Source organism: Suncus etruscus, chromosome 1 (assembly GCF_024139225.1).
Source record: "Suncus etruscus isolate mSunEtr1 chromosome 1, mSunEtr1.pri.cur, whole genome shotgun sequence".
In the NCBI taxonomy this organism is placed as follows: domain Eukaryota; kingdom Metazoa; phylum Chordata; class Mammalia; order Eulipotyphla; family Soricidae; genus Suncus; species Suncus etruscus.
In genome coordinates, this window is record NC_064848.1 from 60,215,992 (window position 1) to 60,234,359 (window position 18,368).

Below are 18,368 nucleotides of genomic sequence, written 5' to 3' on the forward strand. Positions count from 1 at the left end.
TATGGGATGCTGGGATTTGAACCACTGTCCTTCTGCATGCAAGGCAAACGCCTTACCTCCCTGCTATCTCTCAGACCCCATACCACAGTTTCTTTAGCCATTCACAAAAATACAATTCAAAAATCCCTTCTTCACACTTATATTTATTGCAGCACTATTTACAATAGCCAGACTCTGGAAACAACCAATATGCCCTTCAACAGATGGATCAAAGCCATTATTGGTGCGTTGGAAAACCCAGTAGTGACTGGGTAGACAGACCTGAGATTCCAGCATGCAAAGCATATGTTCCTGCCCTTTGAGCTATCTCTCCAGCTGCCTTCTTCTTTTCTTTTTTTTTAGAGGGTTCCACACCCAGTGGTTGATGCTTAACGGTTACTCTTGACTCTGGCAAGTTCGGGTATCAGTCCTGGCAATGTTTGGGGACCATATAGGGATGCCAGGAATTGAACCCAGGTTGACTGCATGCAAGGCAAATGCCTTACCCACTGTACTATTTATTGCTTGCTCCCCCAGCCTTATTTCAAAGTTTTGATTTGTAGGTAGAATGTGTGGAATAACTGTTAGTTTATATTGTTTCCTTGAAAAAGACATTTTCATTTTATTTGTGAGTTTTTTTTTTGGTGTGTGTGTAAAACTTGTTTTATTAATATTACTTTAGTCTTGGGGCCATGCTCAGCAGTGAATAGGGCTTACTCCTGACTGCTTCAGGGATCACTCCTGGAGGCGTTCAGGGGACCATATCTGGTCCTGTGGATCGAAATGAAGGTCAGCTGTGTGAAGAGCAAGATTTTTACCCGTATACTATCTCTCTGGCCTGGAAAATTGTTTTTTTTTTTTTGTTTTGTTTTGTTTTGTTTTTTTTGGCCATATCGGGTTACTTTTGGATAAGTGCTCAGAAATCGCCCCTGGCTTGGGGGGGACCATTGGGACGGCGGGGGATCGAACCGCAGTCTGTTCCTTGGCTAGTGCTTGCAAGGCAGACACTTTACCTCTAGCGCCACCTCACCGGCCCCGGAAAATTAGGTTTTACAGTGACTTTTTTTTTTTTTTTTTGGCCACACCCAGTGACGCTCAGGGGTTACTCCTGGCTATGTGCTCAGAAATCGCCCTTGGCTTGGGGGATCATATGGGACGCTGGGGGATTGAACCGAGGTCTGTCCTAGGCTAGCGCTTGCAAGGCAGATGCCTTACCTCTAGCGCCACCGCTCTGGCCCCTACAATGACATTTTTTTTTCTCCTGGTATTGGGCATCAAATTCTGATCATTAAACTGGGGGCATATTCTTTTCTCTGAACTATGATTCTGTCCCCAAACCCCAAAATTTTTATAATTCTGGAAATAAGATTATTTAGAAGCTCTTTTTTAGGGCTTACTGTTATTCATTCATTCATTCATTCATTCATTCATTTATTTATTTATTTATTTATTTATTTATTTATTTATTTATTTAGGGTCACACTCACAGGTGCTCAGGAGTTAATCCTGACTCTATGCTCAGAAATCACTCCTGGCAGTCTCAGGAGACCTTATGGGATGCCAGGATTCCAACCACCGTCCTACATGCAAGGCAAACGCTCTACCTCCCTGCTATATCTCCAGCCCTGTGTTTTTGTTATTGAAGGTTATAGTCATCTGTTTGTTTAGTGACTTTACAAAGCTGTATTTTGCAAAGACAATTCTTGGTCATTTGTTGGCATTATAGTCTCTGTTAGTTAGCTGTGTTTAAGCTAGTGTTTCGATAGAGATTTTCTTGAATGCCAGGAGACAAATTTATGTATTCACTGACACTTGTATTGAGTTTACAGATCAACTCAGAGTGAACAATCACTCCAGGATTCTTGTGCATGCACCTTACCCGGCATTTCGGTCTCTAAATTCTACCTTAGAACTTAAATGGCTGCTTTATTTTTCTTTTTTCTTTTCTTTTTTATTTTTATTTATTTATTTTTTTTTTTGTGGCTTTTGGGTCACACCCGGCAGTGCTCAGGGGTTACTCCTGGCTCCATGCTCAGAAATTGCTCCTGGCAGGCACAGGGGACCATATGGGACGCCGGGATTTGAACTGATGACCTTCTGCATGAAAGGCAAACGCCTTACCTCCATGCTATCTCTCCGGCCCCTTAAATGGCTGCTTTATAATATCCTTTTCAGTAGGGTTTTAGGTGATTTGTTGTATGTTTGAATCATAATCTCTTGACCCAGGCAGTTGGGATTGTTAGTTCGTTTTTTTTTGGGGGGGGGTCACATCCTGCAGTGCTCAGGGGTTACTTTTGGCTCTACACTCAGAAATTGCTCCTTGTAGGCTTGGGGGACCATATGGGATGCGGGGGTTCGAACTACCATCCTTCTGCATGCAAGGCAAATGCCTTACCTCCATCTACCTTTCCAGCCCCATCATTTTGCAAGTTATTTTTTCTTCCCCAAAGGGGAACCCCATGAACGGGGTTCAAGCACATTTGATTGTGATGCTTGCATATCTGGTTATGCTTGCTAGGGGATGCATACTGTTTGCATGCACACGTGTGTGTATGTAGAATCTGGGGACCAAACCCAGGTCTCTTGCATTCATGGCATGTACTTTTCCACAAAGCCACATCCCCATTCATAGTTGCTCACCATAGGTGACAGTGCTCACATATTTTTTGGTTGTAGTGCTTGCTTGATCATACGCTTTGTTGTGACACTTTCACACTTAGTTGCAGTACTCACCAAGGAGTTCTCTGTACTAGTGATACTTGCACACATTTGGTTATGATGTAATTGCACATTTTCTCTGGTAACATGGGGATCACAGATGGCTGGGATCACTGGGATTGGACTTTGCATGTCCAGTGGTGCTGTCATCCTTACGTGCACACACTTTACCTCAGGTATATGCATATTTATATATATTTGTTTATTTGTTTTTGGACCACACCTGGTTGCGCTTAAGGGTTACTCCAGGCTCTGCACTCAGAAATTACTCCTGGCAGGCTGGGGGACATTATGGGATGCTGGGGATTGAACTGGAGTTAGTATATGCAAGGCATATGCTCTTTCTGCAGCTCTATTGTACCAACTCCACTTTTTTTCCTCTTTTAATGATCCCTTACCCCAGGCACAAATTCTTGTAGAGTACACCTTGGTATAGTTCCAGGGTTGTGAGCTCAAATTGTTACCTCTCCTTGAATGAATGCTTATTTGATTACATTTTAGCTTAATTCTTTCTTTTCCTTTGTTTTTGGTCCACACTCAGCAGTACTGTGGAGAGGGGTTTTGTTCTGGCTCTGTACTCAGGAAATACTACTGGTGGTGCTTGGGGAACCATACACAAGGCTGGTCATCTGTGGAACCCTGGTATCCATATGCAAAGCCCTCTATCTTATGTGCCATCTCTCTATCAGCTCCAGAGCCTCATTATTTTGTTTATTTGTTATTGGGTCACGCCTGGCAGTGCTCAGGGGTTACTCCTTTTTCTGCCTTTTTTTTTTTTTGGTTTTTGGGTCATACCCAGCAGTGCTCAGGAGTTACTCCTTGCTCTATGCTCAGAAATTGCTCCTGGCAAGCTCTGGGACCATATGGGATGCTGGGATTCGAACCACCATCCTTCTGCATGCAAGGCAAATGCTCCACCTCCATGCTATTTCTCTCTCTGGCCCCTCAGGGGTTACTCCTGACTGCACTCAGAAATTACTCCTGGCTGGGGCCAGGAGTGGTAGTGTGTTTGCCTTGCAAGCTTCCGACCCAGGACCAACGGTGGTTTGGCATCCTATATTGCCTCTGTGCCTACCAGGAGCGATGTCTGAGCAGAGAACCAGGAGTAACCCCTGAGCACTGCCGGGTGGAACCCCCCCAAAGAGAAAATTATTCCTGGCAGGCTTGGGGAACCATATAAGTTGTGAGGGATCAAACTTGGGTCAACTGCATGCAAGGCAGCACCCTACTCACTGTGCTTGTTATATCACTCTGGCCTCTATATAGATATTTTTTGTTTTTTTGTTTTGGGGCCACACCTGGTGGTGCATTCAAGCCTCAACATTCTTTGCAGTTTTAGCTGTTTCCCAGAAAATTAGCTTAGTCTGACCTACATAACTACTCATCTTTCTGTTTTAATATTGCTTTTCTTTCTTGTACTGTGATTTGGGGCTGATGTTGCCACATTTTTGTTTTGTTTTGTTTTGTTTTGTTTTGGGTCACACCCAGTAGCGCTCAGGGGTTACTCATGGCTCTATGCTTAGAAATCACTCGTGGCAGGCACAGGGAACCATATGGGATGCCGGGATTCGAACCACCGACCTTCTGCATGCAAGGCAAACGCCTTTCCTCCATGCTTTCTCTCCAGCCCCATCTGACACATTTCTTATAAAAGGTTTTCAGTATGTTCACCATGTTTGTGAGAGGTATCCATGAACTAAAACTTGGCTGAACTTTAAATTCGCAACATCTTTTCTGGTATTTATTTTAGCATTGAAGTTATACCTCTCAATTCCTTGATATCTTATGAAGTTGACATCTTTCTATTGTTTGTTCCCTGGGGCTGCACAGTGTTCCCTTGTGGGTATGAGTTCGCAAGCTTGGTCAGCAAGACTCTGTTACTTCTTTGTTTTTATGGGAAACATTATTCAGATTTCACATGACTGGTAGAATGAGGTAATCCAATTGAATACGAAAACTACTGGAAGAAGTTGTGTTTATTTCTCTTGGTTTGGAATGCTTGCCTTTAGTATGAGAGTTTTTTTGTCTGTTTTAAAATTTGCCAGTTATGGGGACCGGAGAGATAGCATGGAGGTAAGGCATTTGCCTTTCTTGCAGAAGGTCATTGGTTCAAATCTTGGCATCCCATATGGTCCCCTGAGCCTGCCAGGAGCGATTTCTGAGCATGGAGCCAGGAGAAACCCCTGAGCACTGCCGGGTGTGTCCCCAAAACAAAAACAAAACACAAAAAATAAAAATTGCCAGTTATGTGTCAGCTACTTCTAGATTGATGATAGTGCTATAGTGTCAAACAGTGGCATTTTTCACCTGTGAGTACACACACACACACACACACACACACACACACACACACACACACACACACGGGTGTAAACTATTTCTTTTATGAGTCACTGACTCAAATGATTACCTGTATGTGTGTATGTGCTTATAACTAAGACTGAAGACTTAAATACATATATACACAAATACAACTTTTTTTTTTTGGGGGGGGTCACACTTGGCGGTGCTCAGGTGTTACTCCTGGCTCTGTGCTCAGAAATCACTCCTGGCAAGCATGGGGGACTATATGGGATGCCGGGATTCGAGTCACTGTCTGTCCTGGATTGGCTGTGTGCAAAGCAAACACCCTATCACTGTGCTACCTCTCCTTCCCCCCCCAACTTTTAGACACACACAACTCTAAAAATCACTGAAGTCATAGTTACAGAAGAATTTACCACTGCTCTTAATTTTTCTTTTTGTTTGTTTTTAGGACATACCTGGTGACATTCAGGGGTTACTCCTGGCTCTGTGCTCAGAAATCTCTCCTGGCTTGGGGACCCAGGTTTGTCCTGGGTCAGCTGCGTTCAAGGCAAATGCCCTATCGCTTAGTTATTGCTCTGGCCCTGCTCTTAATTTTGAAAAGGTCAACAAATGAATTACTCTAGGCTTTTTTTTTTTTTTTTTTTTGGTTTTATTTTGGGTCACATCCGGCAGTGCTCAGGGGTTACTCCTGGCTCTGTGCTCAGAAATTGCCCCTGGAGGGGCCGGAGAGATAGCATGGAGGTAAAGCATTTGCCTTTCATGCAGAAGGTCATCGGTTCAAATCCCTGCGTCCCATATGGTCCCCTGTGCCTGCCAGGAGCAATTTCTGAGCATGGAGCCAGGAGTAACCCCTGAGCACTGCCGGGTGTGACCCAAAAACCACCAAAAAAAAAAAAAAAAAAAAAAAAGAAATCGCCCCTGGCAGGCACAGGGGACCATATGGAATGCCAGGATTTGAACCACTGTCCTACCTTCATGCTATCTTTCTGGCCCCACTCTAGGCTTCTTGTGTGAAGAAACCCTGGATGTTTAAGACTGGCTGTGACGGGCCGGGCGGTGGCGCTAAAGGTAAGGTGTCTGCCTTGCCAGCGCTAGCCTAGGATGGACCAAGGTTCGATCCCCCGGTGTCCCATATGGTCCCCCAAGCCAGGAGCGACTTCTGAGCGCATAGCCAGGAGTAACCCCTGAGCGTCAAACGGGTGTGGCCCAAAAACCAAAAAAAAAAAAAAAAAAAAAAAGACTGGCTGTGACAACTTACTGAGAAATTTGATTGCTATTGTGTGTTGGGAGGCTGTTGAATTTTGGTTTCTTTTTCAGTTTTTGGGCTGCACCCAGTGGTGCTCAGGGGTTACTCCTGGCTCCGCTCAGAATACACTCCTGGCAAGCTCTGGGGACATATGGGAAGTTGGGAAATCGAACCTGGGTCCGTCCCAGGTCTGCTGCGTGAAAGGCAAACACCCTATTGCTTGTGCTATCTTTCCAGCCTCATCTTTTTTTTGTTTTTTGGGCCACACCTGGCCATGCTTAGGGGTTACTTCTTTTTTTTTTTTTTTTTTTTTTTTTTGGTTTTTTTTGGGCCACACCCGGTGACGCTCAGGGGTTACTCCTGGCTATGCGCTCAGAAGTCGCTCCTGGCTTGGGGGACCATATGGGACGCCGGGGGATCGAACCGCGGTCCGTCTCCTAGGCTAGCGCAGGTAAGGCAGGCACCTTACCTCGAGCGCCACCGCCCGGCCCCAGGGGTTACTTCTTGCTCTATGCTTAGAAATTGCTCCTGGCCTACTTGGGGGACTGTGTAAGATTTTGGGATTTGAACCTGGGTTGGTCCTGGTTTGTCCATGTCAAAGTAAATGGTCTACCACTGTGCTATTATGCCAAACCTCTCAATTTGGTTTAGTTTAATAGTAATTTTTTTGTTTTGCTTTTGGGTCATACCTATGGTGCTCAGAGCTTACTCCTGGCTCTGCTCAGGGATCACTCCTGGCAGGTTTCAGGGGACCGTTTAGGGTGTTGGGGATCAACTTGGGTCATTTGTATGCATTGCAAGTGCCCTTCTCACTCTATTATTGCTCCTGCCCCCAACATAATAATTTGTGTTGTAGAGATCATGCTTAGTGGTGCATGAGGGACATGTGGTGCCAGGGATGGAACCTAGGGTTTGAGCATGGCAAGGTGTATATGCTCTTTGCTATTTGAGCCACACCCTTGAATAGGAACAATGATGAGAGAATGGAAGAAAAAAAAAAAAAGGGAACTTTCTCTTTTTTTTTTTTTTTTTTTTGGTTTTTGGGCCACACCCAGTAACGCTCAGGGGTTACTCCTGGCTATGTGCTCAGAAGTTGCTCCTGGCTTGGGGGACCATATGGGACACCGGGGGATCGAACCGCTGTCCGTCCAAGGTTAGCGCAGGCAAGGCAGGCACCGCCCGGCCCCCGGGAACTTTCTCTTGCCCTTGTGAAAGGACCCGGGTCTTGGCAAGATTATTATTTTCTTTCCCTGTTGTTCAGCTGTATTTCTTCTGCTCTCCTCATCTTTCCCTGTTCTCCTCATTTTCCCCTTTTTCATTTCTTCTTCTTTTTTTTTTTTTTTTTTTTTGGTTTTTCGGGCCACCCCCGTTACTCCTGGCTAAGTGCTCAGAAATTGCCGCTGGCTTGTGGGGGAGCATATGGGATGCAGAGGGATCGAACTGCGGTCTCTCCTTGGCTAGCACTTGCAATGCAGACACCTTACCTCTAGCGCCACCTCGCTGGCCCCTCCTTTTTTTTTCATTTCTTACCCAGTTCTTTTTTTTTGTTTGTTCGTTTTTTGTTTTTGATTCACATCCGGCAGTGCTCAGGGGTTACTCCTGGCTCTATGCTCAGAAATCCCTCCTGCCAGGCTCCAGGGACCATATGGATGCCTGGATTTGAACCATCGTCCTTTTGCATGCAAGGCAAATGCCCTACTTCCATGCTATCTCTCTAGCCCCCTCTTTTTTTTTTTTTTTTTTTGGTTTTTGGGCCACACCCGGCAGTGCTCAGGGGTTACTCCTGGCTGTCTGCTCAGAAATAGCTCCTGGCAGGCATGGGGGACCCTATGGGACACCGGGATTCGAACCAACCACCTTTGGTCCTGGATCGGCTGTTTGCAAGGCAAACGCCTCAGTGCTATCTCTCCGGGCCCCTCTGGCCCCCTCTTACCCATTTTTTTTTTTTTTTTTTTTTTTGGTTTTTGAGTCACACCGGGCAATGCTAGGGTCTACGTTCAGAAATCTCTCCTGGCAGGCTTGGGGGACCATATGGGATGCTGGGATTCAAACCATGAACTTACCCAGTTCTTCCTTTTGCATCCTTGTTCCTCTTCTCCTCTGAGCTTTCTTTTCTTCTTTTGTTTCATATCTTTTTGTTCTGGAATGTCTTTAATCAGTGATTCAGATGTAAGTTCACAGGTTTCTCCCTCCTGCCCTCCCATGTAGCATTTAAACCAGGGATCTCAAACTCAGTTTACCTGGGGGCCGCAGGAGGCAAAGTCGGGGTGATCCTTGAGTGCAAAGTCAGTAATAAGCCTTGAACAACTAAAACAAAACAAAACAAAAAAAGATTCCTCTAGGGCAGGGCCACAAAATGTTGTAGGGAGGACTGCAAATGACCCGCGGGTTGTGAGTTTGAGTCCCCTGATAACTGAAGCGATAGAAAAGAACATTTCTGAAAATAGAAGTAATACTAATTAATATAAGTTTAAAATAGAACTTCCTGGTTATGGCAGGGATTTGTACATTTTGTTAGATTAAAAGTTAAAAGTTTGGGGCCCGGAGAGATAGCACAGCGGTGTTTGCCCTGCAAACAGCAGATCCAGGACCAAAGGTGGTTGGTTCGAATCCCGGTGTCCCATATGGTCCCCTGTGCCTGCCAGGAGCTATTTCTGAGCAGACAGCCAGGAGTAACTCCTGAGCAACGTCGGGTGTGGCCCAAAAAATAAAAAAAACAAACAAAAAAAAAAGTTAAAAGTTTGGGGCTGGAGAGATAGCACAGCGGTAAAGCATTTGTCTTGCATATGACTGACCCAGGACAGACCAAGTTCAATTCCCGGCATCCCATATGGTCTCCCGAGCTTGCTAGGAGCGATTCTGAGCACAGAGCCAGGAGTAACCCCTGAGCATCGCTGGGTGTGGCCCCAAAAACAATCAATTGATAAATAAATAAACTGCTTAAAAAATGTTAAGAGTGGGGCCGGAGAGATAGCACAGCAGTGTTTGCCTTGCAAGCAGCCGATGCAGGATCTAAGGTGGTTGGTTCGAATCCCGGTGTCCCCATATGGTCCCCCGAGCCTGCCAGGAGCTATTTCTGAGCAGAGAGCCAGGAGTAACCCCTGAGCACGGCTGGGTGTGGCCCCAAAACCAAACAAAACAAAAAATGTTAAGAGTGAGTGGCCATAATACAGCAGTAGGGCTGTTTGCCTTGCACATGGCTTACCTGGACGGACCTGGGTTTGATTCTTGGCATCCCATATGGTCCCCTGAGCCTGCCAGGAGCTCTTGAGCCAGGAGTAACCCCAAGTGCCACTGGGTGTGGCCCAAAAACCAAAACCAAAACCAAAAAGAAAATTTAAGAATGTGTATTCTGGGGGCCGGAGAGATAGCATGGAGGTAAGGCGTTTGCAGGAGGTCATCGGTTGGAATCCCAGCGTCCCATATGGTTCCCCGTGCCTGCGAGGAGCAATTTCTGAGCCTGGAGCCAGGAATAACCCCTGAACACTGCTGGTTGTGACCCAAAAACCACAAAAAAAAAAAAAAGCGTATTCTGGGCCATAGCACAGCATTTGCCTTGCATATATCCTACTTGGATTCAATTCCTGACATCTCATATAGTCTGCCAAACCTGCCTGAGAAACTCCTTCCTTTAAATCTTTGTTTTTATTTATTTTTTATTTTTTATTTTTTTTTGGTTTTTGGGCCACACCCGTGTGATGCTCAGGGGTTACTCCTGGCTATGTGCTCAGAAATCGCCCCTGGCTTGGGGGGGGACCATATGGGACGCCGGGGGGATCGAACCGCGGTCCTGATCCTTGGCTAGCGCTTACAAGGCAGACACCTTACCTCTAGCGCCACCTTCCCGGCCCCAAATCTTTGTTTTTAGATAGAAAAGTATACTCAAATAATTTGGAATAAGTATATAATTTGCTAGTTTGAATTTTGACTTTGCCCCCATTCTTTTTACTCTTTTATTTTTATTATTTTTAATTTTTTTGTTTTGGGTCACACCTGGTGACACTCAGGGCTTACTCACCCCTGGCTTGGGGGACTATATAGAATGCCAGGGATCGAACCGTGGTCCTTTCTAGGTTAGCGCATGCAAAGCGCCACCACTCCGGCCCTCTTTTTTTTTTTTATTTTTTTATTATTATTACTTTTTTGGTTTTTGGGCCACATCTGCAGTGGCTTACTTCTGGCTCAGGATTTACCAGATTTGCATGGAGGTCATTCCTGGCAAGGCTAAGTGTACCCCTTAAGCACTAAGATGAGAGTAGCTTTTTTTGAGCTCTATATTTGCTTAACATATACATATAATAGTGCTGGTAATTAGACCTCACATGTGCAATATACGTGCTCTATGACTGAATTACAGCCCCAGTTTTTTTTAATGTTGTTGACACATTTGTGTCATTGCTCATTTTAGGAAGATAGGTAATTTTTACCCCCTTTTTTGGAATGTAGGATATTGAATCCAGAGTGTCACATATGCAAGACAAGTGCTCTGCTGAGAAACTATATCCCTGGCTCTTAATTTATACCTTTTGATACTTTATCATATTTTTCAGCGTATAAGACGTATTGTGATTGTCATATAAGATGACCCCCTACTTTTCCTGTTAAAAATAGGATTTGAGGGGCTGGAGCGGTAGTGCTAGAGGTAAGGCATCTGCCTTTGCAAGTGCTAGCCTAGGATGGACAGGGGTTTGATCCTGGCATCCCATATAGTCTTCTCAAGCCAGGAGTGATTTCTGAGCACATAGCCAGGAGTAACCCCTGAGCATCAATGGTTGTGGCCCCAAAACAAAACAAAACAAAACAAAACAAAATATAGGATTTGGGCTATATTTGCTGTACAAAACTACCTTTCTTTTAATGCACACCAAGTGGAAATTAAAAAAACGTAAGAGAAAAAGAGTAGAACCCTCAAAGGTTAACAGTATATGTTTTTTTGGGGGGAGGTCAATCCAGCAGCACTCAGGGTTTACTCCTGGCTCTATGCTCAGAAATCCCTCCTGGCAGGCTCGGGGGAATCATATGGGATGCCAGGATTTGAACCACTGTCCTTCTTCATGCAAGGCAAATTCCCTACCTCCATGCTATCTCTCTGTATATGTTCAGTATATGTTTAGTAAAGCTAGACATTGGAGTGCCAACAACCATTTTACATTTGTCATTTATAATGAGTGTTTTTTTTTTGTTTTTTGTTTTTTGGGTCATATTTGGCAATGCTCAGGGGTTACTCCTGGCTCTACACTCAGAAATTGCTCCTGGCAGGCATGGGGAACCATATGGGATGCCGGGATTTGGACCACCGACCTTCTGCATTTAAGGCAAATGTCTTACCTCCATGCTAGCTCTCTGACCCTTGAAGCTTTTTTTTTTTTTTTTTTTTGGGTCATACCTGGCAATGCTCAGGGGTTACTCCTGGCTCTACGCTCAGAAATTGCTCCTGGCAGGCATGGGGAACCATATGGGATGCCGGGATTTGGACCACCGACCTTCTGCATTTAAGGCAAATGCCTTACCTCCATGCTAGCTCTCTGACCCTTGAAGCTTTTTTTTTTTTTTTTTTTTTTTTTTGGTTTTTGGGTCACACTCTGCAGCACTCAGGGGTTACTCCTGCTTCTACACTCAGAAGTCACTCCTGGCAGGCACGGGGAACCATATGGGATGCCGGGATTTGAACCACCTTACCTCCATGCTATCTCTCCGACCCCTAGTGATTGATTTTTTAATTGTGATCTACATTGAGAGCAGGGAGAGGGGGCTATTCCAAGAGCAGCTGGCTGGGGTGTAGTAGGATAATTAATAGGACAGCAAGAGGGAGACAGAGTGCCTCCTCTGTGTTCCTTAAAAGCTGAACAGAGGACTGAGCACCAGAAAGCTGCATACCTGGTGGCTGGATAAGATGTGGCGCTTGGTAACTCAGTTCCTCTGTGTGCCCTGAAAGATGAATCAGGACAAGCAGAAGACTGAGTGATGACGCCTGGCAGCTGGATGGGATGCAGCGGTAAGAAGGGGGTAGATCACTTGTCCCTGAAGCTGGAGTCAGTTTCAGCATGCCGTATACCAGTGTATAAGATGACCCCCTGACTTTTAAGTTTTTCATGGATTAAAAAGTCGTCTTATACTTCGGAAAATATGGTATATATAAATTGGTCAATGGTTATTATACTAAAGGAATATATTATTTCTTTCAGATCATGCACATTTCAGAAATGTAGAAATGTAATATTTGTTTCTATCTAGAGAAAGTAAATTTCCTTCTCTTTTAATTATTCTGACCACTCTTGGCATTTATGATAGTGAATGAAAGCCGGGCTTCACATTCAAGACCTGGAATACCCTATAAACTGTAATTTTGGCCCTCTTTGAGCTTTCATTTTTGGAACTTGGTGGCTAAGAAATTTGAGGACTCAATTCTGAAATCTTTTTGTTTTGTTTTTGGGCCACACCTAGCAACGCTCAATAGTTACTCCTGGCACTGTGCTCAGAATTACTCGTGGCAGGCTTGGGGGTATATGCGATATGATCCTGTATGATCCCACATGGGGATTGAAACTGGGTTGGCCATGTGCAAGTCAAATGCTCTACCTGCTGTGCTATTGCCCTGGACCCCAATTCTAAAACCTTTATTTTGGTCTTGATCTTTTTTTCCCATATAACCTCAATTTTATTAAAATTATTCACTCATTTGCTTATGTAATGTGCCTAAGAAATATTTCTTTATTTTTTCAGGTTCTAAATGGCTTCTAAGAAGTTGGGTGCAGATTTTCATGGTGAGTGTCCTATTAATATCATACTTACAGTTATGATTTGAAAATCTGAAATTTGAAATCTGTTAGCATTGCTCAGATACTTTTTTTTACTTACATGACTAGCTTAAAGAAAATAAGATTTTTAACTATGTATTACATATATACACATCTATATGTGTTTGTATATATATTTATATATGCACATGTAAATGGAAATATATGTTCTAAAGAATTTAACCTTAATTCATTTTGTTTTAAAAGTTTTTATTATTTTATTTTGGGGGCTGAAATTAGAGTCTTATAAATGAGGGGCAGATATTTTACCAGTGAGATATTTATTTCTGTCTTTAGATAACTTTAATATTTGAAATATTTCTTCAGCTAAATACATTTAGGATCTCTAAATTTATTATTTTATTTTATTTTATTTATTTATTTATTTATTTATTTTTTTTGTGGTTTTTGGGTCACACCCGGCAGTGCTCAGGGGTTACTCCTGGCTCCATGCTCAGAAATTGCTCCTGGCAGGCACGGGGGACCATATGGGACGCCGGGATTCGAACCAATGACCTTCTGCATGAAAGGCAAACGCCTTACCTCCATGCTATCTCTCCGGCCCCTTATTATTTTATTTTACTTTTTTTGTTTGTTTGTTTTTGGGTCCAACCTGGCAGCGCTCAGGGGTTACTCCTGGCTCTGCACTCAGAAATTGCTCCTAGCAGGCTTGGGGGACCATATGGGATGCTGGGAATCGAACCCAGGTCCATCCTAGGTCGGCCACGTGCAAGGCAAACGCCCTACCACTGGGCTATCTCTCTGGCCCTTAACCCTTTAGTTCTAAACACTTTATAATGTTTTGGTTTATTTCTTATGTCCTCCATAAAATGAGGCTTTAACAGCAGATAAGTATATTATGGAAGAGCTAGTAGTAGTTTAAGTGCTTTCTTGCATTTGTACTTGCTTTCTTGCATTTGGAATGGTTTATCATTATGTTCTAAGATATGATGTTGCAGAAGTAGAAGATTAAAATTAAATTTTACCTAAATTTTGAAGCAGTGGAGATTCCTGAAAAGTAGAATATTGACTCTTATATAGTAAGAACTAAGAATTTAGCACCATAAATATCCATATAACTCATCTGTTTTTGGTGGTGTGTGTATGAAAATGGGTTTATTTTTAAAATTACAAAGGGCTCAGGGCTTACTTCTGGCTTGTGCCCAATGATCACTGCAGGTGGGCTATTTCTCTGGCCCTAAATAAAAAAGGAATTTTTGAAACTGGTCTTCAGTGTAAAGTCATGTCAAGAATTATTACTATTTTTTTTTTAAAGGAATTATTTGTTTGGTGGAGTTTGATGATAGATCATGTTCTGTTATGTTCTTGTTTTGGGGGCCATAAGTTGGTGATGCATTCTTTTTTTTTTTTTTTTTTTGGTTTTTGGGCCACACCCGGCGGTGCTCAGGGGTTACTCCTGGCTGTCTGCTCAGAAATAGCTCCTGGCAGGCACGGGGGACCATATGGGACACCGGGATTCGAACCAACCACCTTTGGTCCTGGATCGGCTGCTTGCAAGGCAAACACCGCTGTGCTATCTCTCCGGGCCCTGGTGATGCATTCTTAGGGCTTGCTTCTGGCTCTGTGCTCAAGACTCATTCTTGGTAGTGCTTGAGGACCATATGAGTTGTCAAGGATTGAACTAGGATTGGCTATCTACAAGGCAAGTCCCTTAACTCCTGTACTGTCTTGTCTATTTTCTGTTTTTTTTTTTTTTTTTTTGGTATGTTTTTGGGATCCTTTTTTTTATTTTTATTTTTATTTTTATTTATTTTTTTTTTTTTTAGGCCACTCCTGGTGACGCTCAGGGTTTATTCCTGGCTATGTGCTCAGAAATCACTCCTGGCTCTGGGGACCATATGGGACACTGGGGATTGAACCCAGGTCTGTCCTGGGTCGGCTGTGTGCCCTAGCGCTGTGCTATCACTCCCGCTCCTTTGGTATACTTCTGGTGGTTTTCAGGGATTACTTTTAGCCTTACATTCAGGGAATACTCCAGTTGGGAATGTCAGTGACATCGAACTCAGATCTTTCTTGTGCAGTGCTGCATTATACCCACCTGCACACTCTCTCTCTTTCTCTCTCTCACCCCCCCTCTTTCCCTCTCTCTCACCCGCCTCTTTTCCTCTCTCCCTCTCAACCCCCCCTCTTTCCCTCTCTCCCTCTCTCTCTCATGGTGAGTCAGGGTATTTAGCAGTTACTATGCTCTGATTTTATTTCTTGTTGATTTTTGTTTTGGGGCCATATCTGGTGGTACTTAGGGGTTACTCCTGGCTCTGAGCTCAGAAATTACTTCTCGAAGGCTTGAGGACCATATGGGATCCCAGAGATTAAATACTGGTCAGATGGGTGTAAATCAAATGCCTTGTCCACTGTACTATCTCTCTGGCCCCTGTTAGTTACTGTCATCTTAATTTGCTTAACTTTTTTTATATCTTTAAATTTTTAAATTGTTACTGTGCAAAAATGAAAAAATTTATTTGCTTATATTTTTTCTTTCTCTTATGTTTTGGGCCACACATGGAGATGCTTAGGGAGTATTTCTGGCTATGCACTAAGAATTATGCCTATTGGTGCTCCCTGGACCATATAGGATGTAATTGAACCTGAGTTAGTGGCATGCAAGGCAAACACCCGGCCTATTGTGTTATCTCTCATTCCCGTGCTTATATTTTCCCTTTTTTTTGGGGGGGGCACACTCGGCGGTGCTCAGGGGTTACTCCTGGCTTAGAAATTATTCCTGGCAAGCTTGGAGGACCATATGGGATGTTAAAGATTGGAACTGGGTTTATGGCATGCAAGGCAAACACCTGACTTGCTGTGCTATTGCTCCAGCTCCTTTGCTTATATTTTCTAAATTCTTTTTTGACTGTAAGACTCAGGAATATGTATTTTGTGTATTATGTCAGTCCTTGGGTCTTCCAGGTAAGCTTTTATCTTAATGTTTAAGGTATACACAGGGCTCCTTTAGAACATTCTAATATGAAGTAGGACTGGAGTTGGCTCTAGATCACTGTTTTAGGGGAAGAGATAGGACTGAGCCAAGGATAGATGAAAATTACAGGAGGAAAAATAACAAAATGAAATAGGTAGGGGACAGGAGAGATAGCATGGAGGTAAGGGCTTTTGTCTTGCAGGCAGAAGGACAGTGGTTCGAATCCCGGCATCCCATGTGGTCCCCTGAGCCTGCCAGGAGCGATTTCTGAGCATAGAGCCAGGAGTAACCCCTGGCAGCACCCTTAGTGCTGCCGGGTGTGACCCCCCCAAAAAAAAAACAACCAAATCAAACCAAAACAAAAATGAAAAATGAAAATATGTAACTTAATTTAAATTTCTATCTTGAATATTTGGTAGTTTCTTTTAATGAAAGAAAATGAAAATAAAATGAAAATAGATTGTTACTTTAGATTATGTATTTTAGCTGAACAAGACAGTAATGAGTATCATTCTGAAGTTACCTGATAATATATATTTTTGGTGGGAGGGCCATACCTGCTGGTGCTCAGTGGTTACTCCTGGTTCTATACTTAGGAATTACTCCTGGGAGGCTTAGGGGACCATATGGGATGCTGGGGATTGAATCCATGTTGGCTGCGTATAAGGCAAAACACCTGCTATGCTATAGTTCCAAACCCATCGATACATATAGTGGGAGGCTCCAGCCCTTTAACAACAACAACAACAAAAAAAAACCCACTTTTTTTTGTTTTTGGGTTATACTGGTAGCACTGAGGTGTTATTCCTGGCTCTACACTCAGAAATTGCTCCTGGCAGGCTCGGGGGACCATATGGGTTGCTGGGATTCGAACCAGTGTTCTTTAGCATGCAAGGCAAATGCCCTACCTCCATGCTATCTCTCTGGCACCCCTTAACCAAAATTTTATTGGTCTCTTTGTTTTTTGGACTTTGGACAACACCCAGAAAAGGAGTATATTCGGGTACTCCTGACCTTGCACTTGAGTTTCACTCCTGGTGGACTCGGGGGAACATGTTGGGTGCTGGGGATTGAACGTCAGTCATTGTACTGTCACTTCCTCTAAACAAAATATTCTTGCGTAAGATTTGAGAGGAAGATTTCCTTCCTTCCTTCCTTCCTTCCTTCCTTCCTTCCTTCCTTCCTTCCTTCCTTCCTTCCTTCCTTCCTTCCTTCCTTCCTTCCTTCCTTCCTTCCTTCCTTCCCTCCCTCCCTCCCTCCCTCCCTCCCTCCCTCCCTCCCTCCCTCCCTCCCTCCCTCCGTCCCTCCGTCCCTCCCCCCTCCCTCCCTCCCTCCCTCCCTCCCCTCCCCTCTTCCCCTCCCCTCCCCTCCCCTCCCCTCCCCTCCCTCCCTCCCCTCCCCTCCCCTCCCTCCCTCCCTCCCTGCGTCCCTCCCTCCCTCCCTCTCTCTTTGGTGTTTGGGTCACACCTGGCAGTGCTCAGGGATTACTCCTGGCAGGCTCGGGGGAACATATTGGATACCGGGATTTGAATCACCATCCTTCTGCATGCAAGGCAAACACCCTGCCTCCATGCTATCTCTCCGGCCCCAAATGCCCTACTGTTGAATTAAATATTAAATATAAATTCCTGGGCCGGGCGGTGGCGCTAAAGGTAAGGTGCGCCTGCCTTGCTTGCGCTAGCCTTGGACGGACCTCGGTTCGATCCCCCGGTGTCCCATATGGTCCCCCAAGCCAGGAGCAACTTCTGAGCACATAGCCAGGAGTAACCCCTGAGCGTTACCGGGTGTGGCCCAAAAACCAAAAAAAAAAAATATATATATATATATAAATTCCTGGATGGTCGTGGATGATGGTGAGTTTCAATACCCTACCACTTGCACCACCGCTCCAGCCCAGGAAGATTTTCTTTTTATGACGCTTTTTACTTTATTTAACAGAACTGTATTTGCTGAAGGGCTTTAGCTGTGTTTTTAGGGTAAATCTCTTTCTCTCTCTCTCTTTTTTTTGTTTTTGGGTCACACCCAGCAACACTCAGGGGCTACTCCTTTCTCTACGCTCAGAAATTGTTTCTGGCAGGCTTGGGGAACCATAGGGATACCGGGATTCGAACCACTGTCCTTCTGCATACAAGGCAAATGCCCTACTTCCATGCTCTCTCTCTAGCCCCAAATCTTTTTATTTTTATGTATGATTTCTTTTTTTAATTTTATCACATGATTTAAAAATATGCTCGTAATATGTATTATGAATTACAATATATTTGAATATACATGTTTCAGGAATATAGTATACCAACACAGATCCCACCACAGTATGACCTCTTACCACCAACATCTCCAATTTCTCTCTGAAAGCCTGCACCCTTAGCAGAAACAGAGCAAATTT

At 44.0% G+C, this 18,368-nt stretch overlaps 1 protein-coding gene across 2 annotated transcripts in view; it reads left to right on the forward strand.

Moving 5' to 3' along the window:
• Positions 1–18,368, forward strand: part of UBAP1 (ubiquitin associated protein 1) — a 61,556-nt gene that overhangs the window by 10,123 nt on the left and 33,065 nt on the right. For both annotated transcript variants that reach the window (XM_049773449.1, XM_049773457.1), the window contains exon 2: positions 12,974–13,014. In XM_049773449.1, coding sequence (XP_049629406.1) covers positions 12,981–13,014 — 34 coding nt within the window. In that variant the 5' untranslated portion in view covers positions 12,974–12,980. The remainder of the gene's footprint in view (positions 1–12,973; positions 13,015–18,368) is intronic.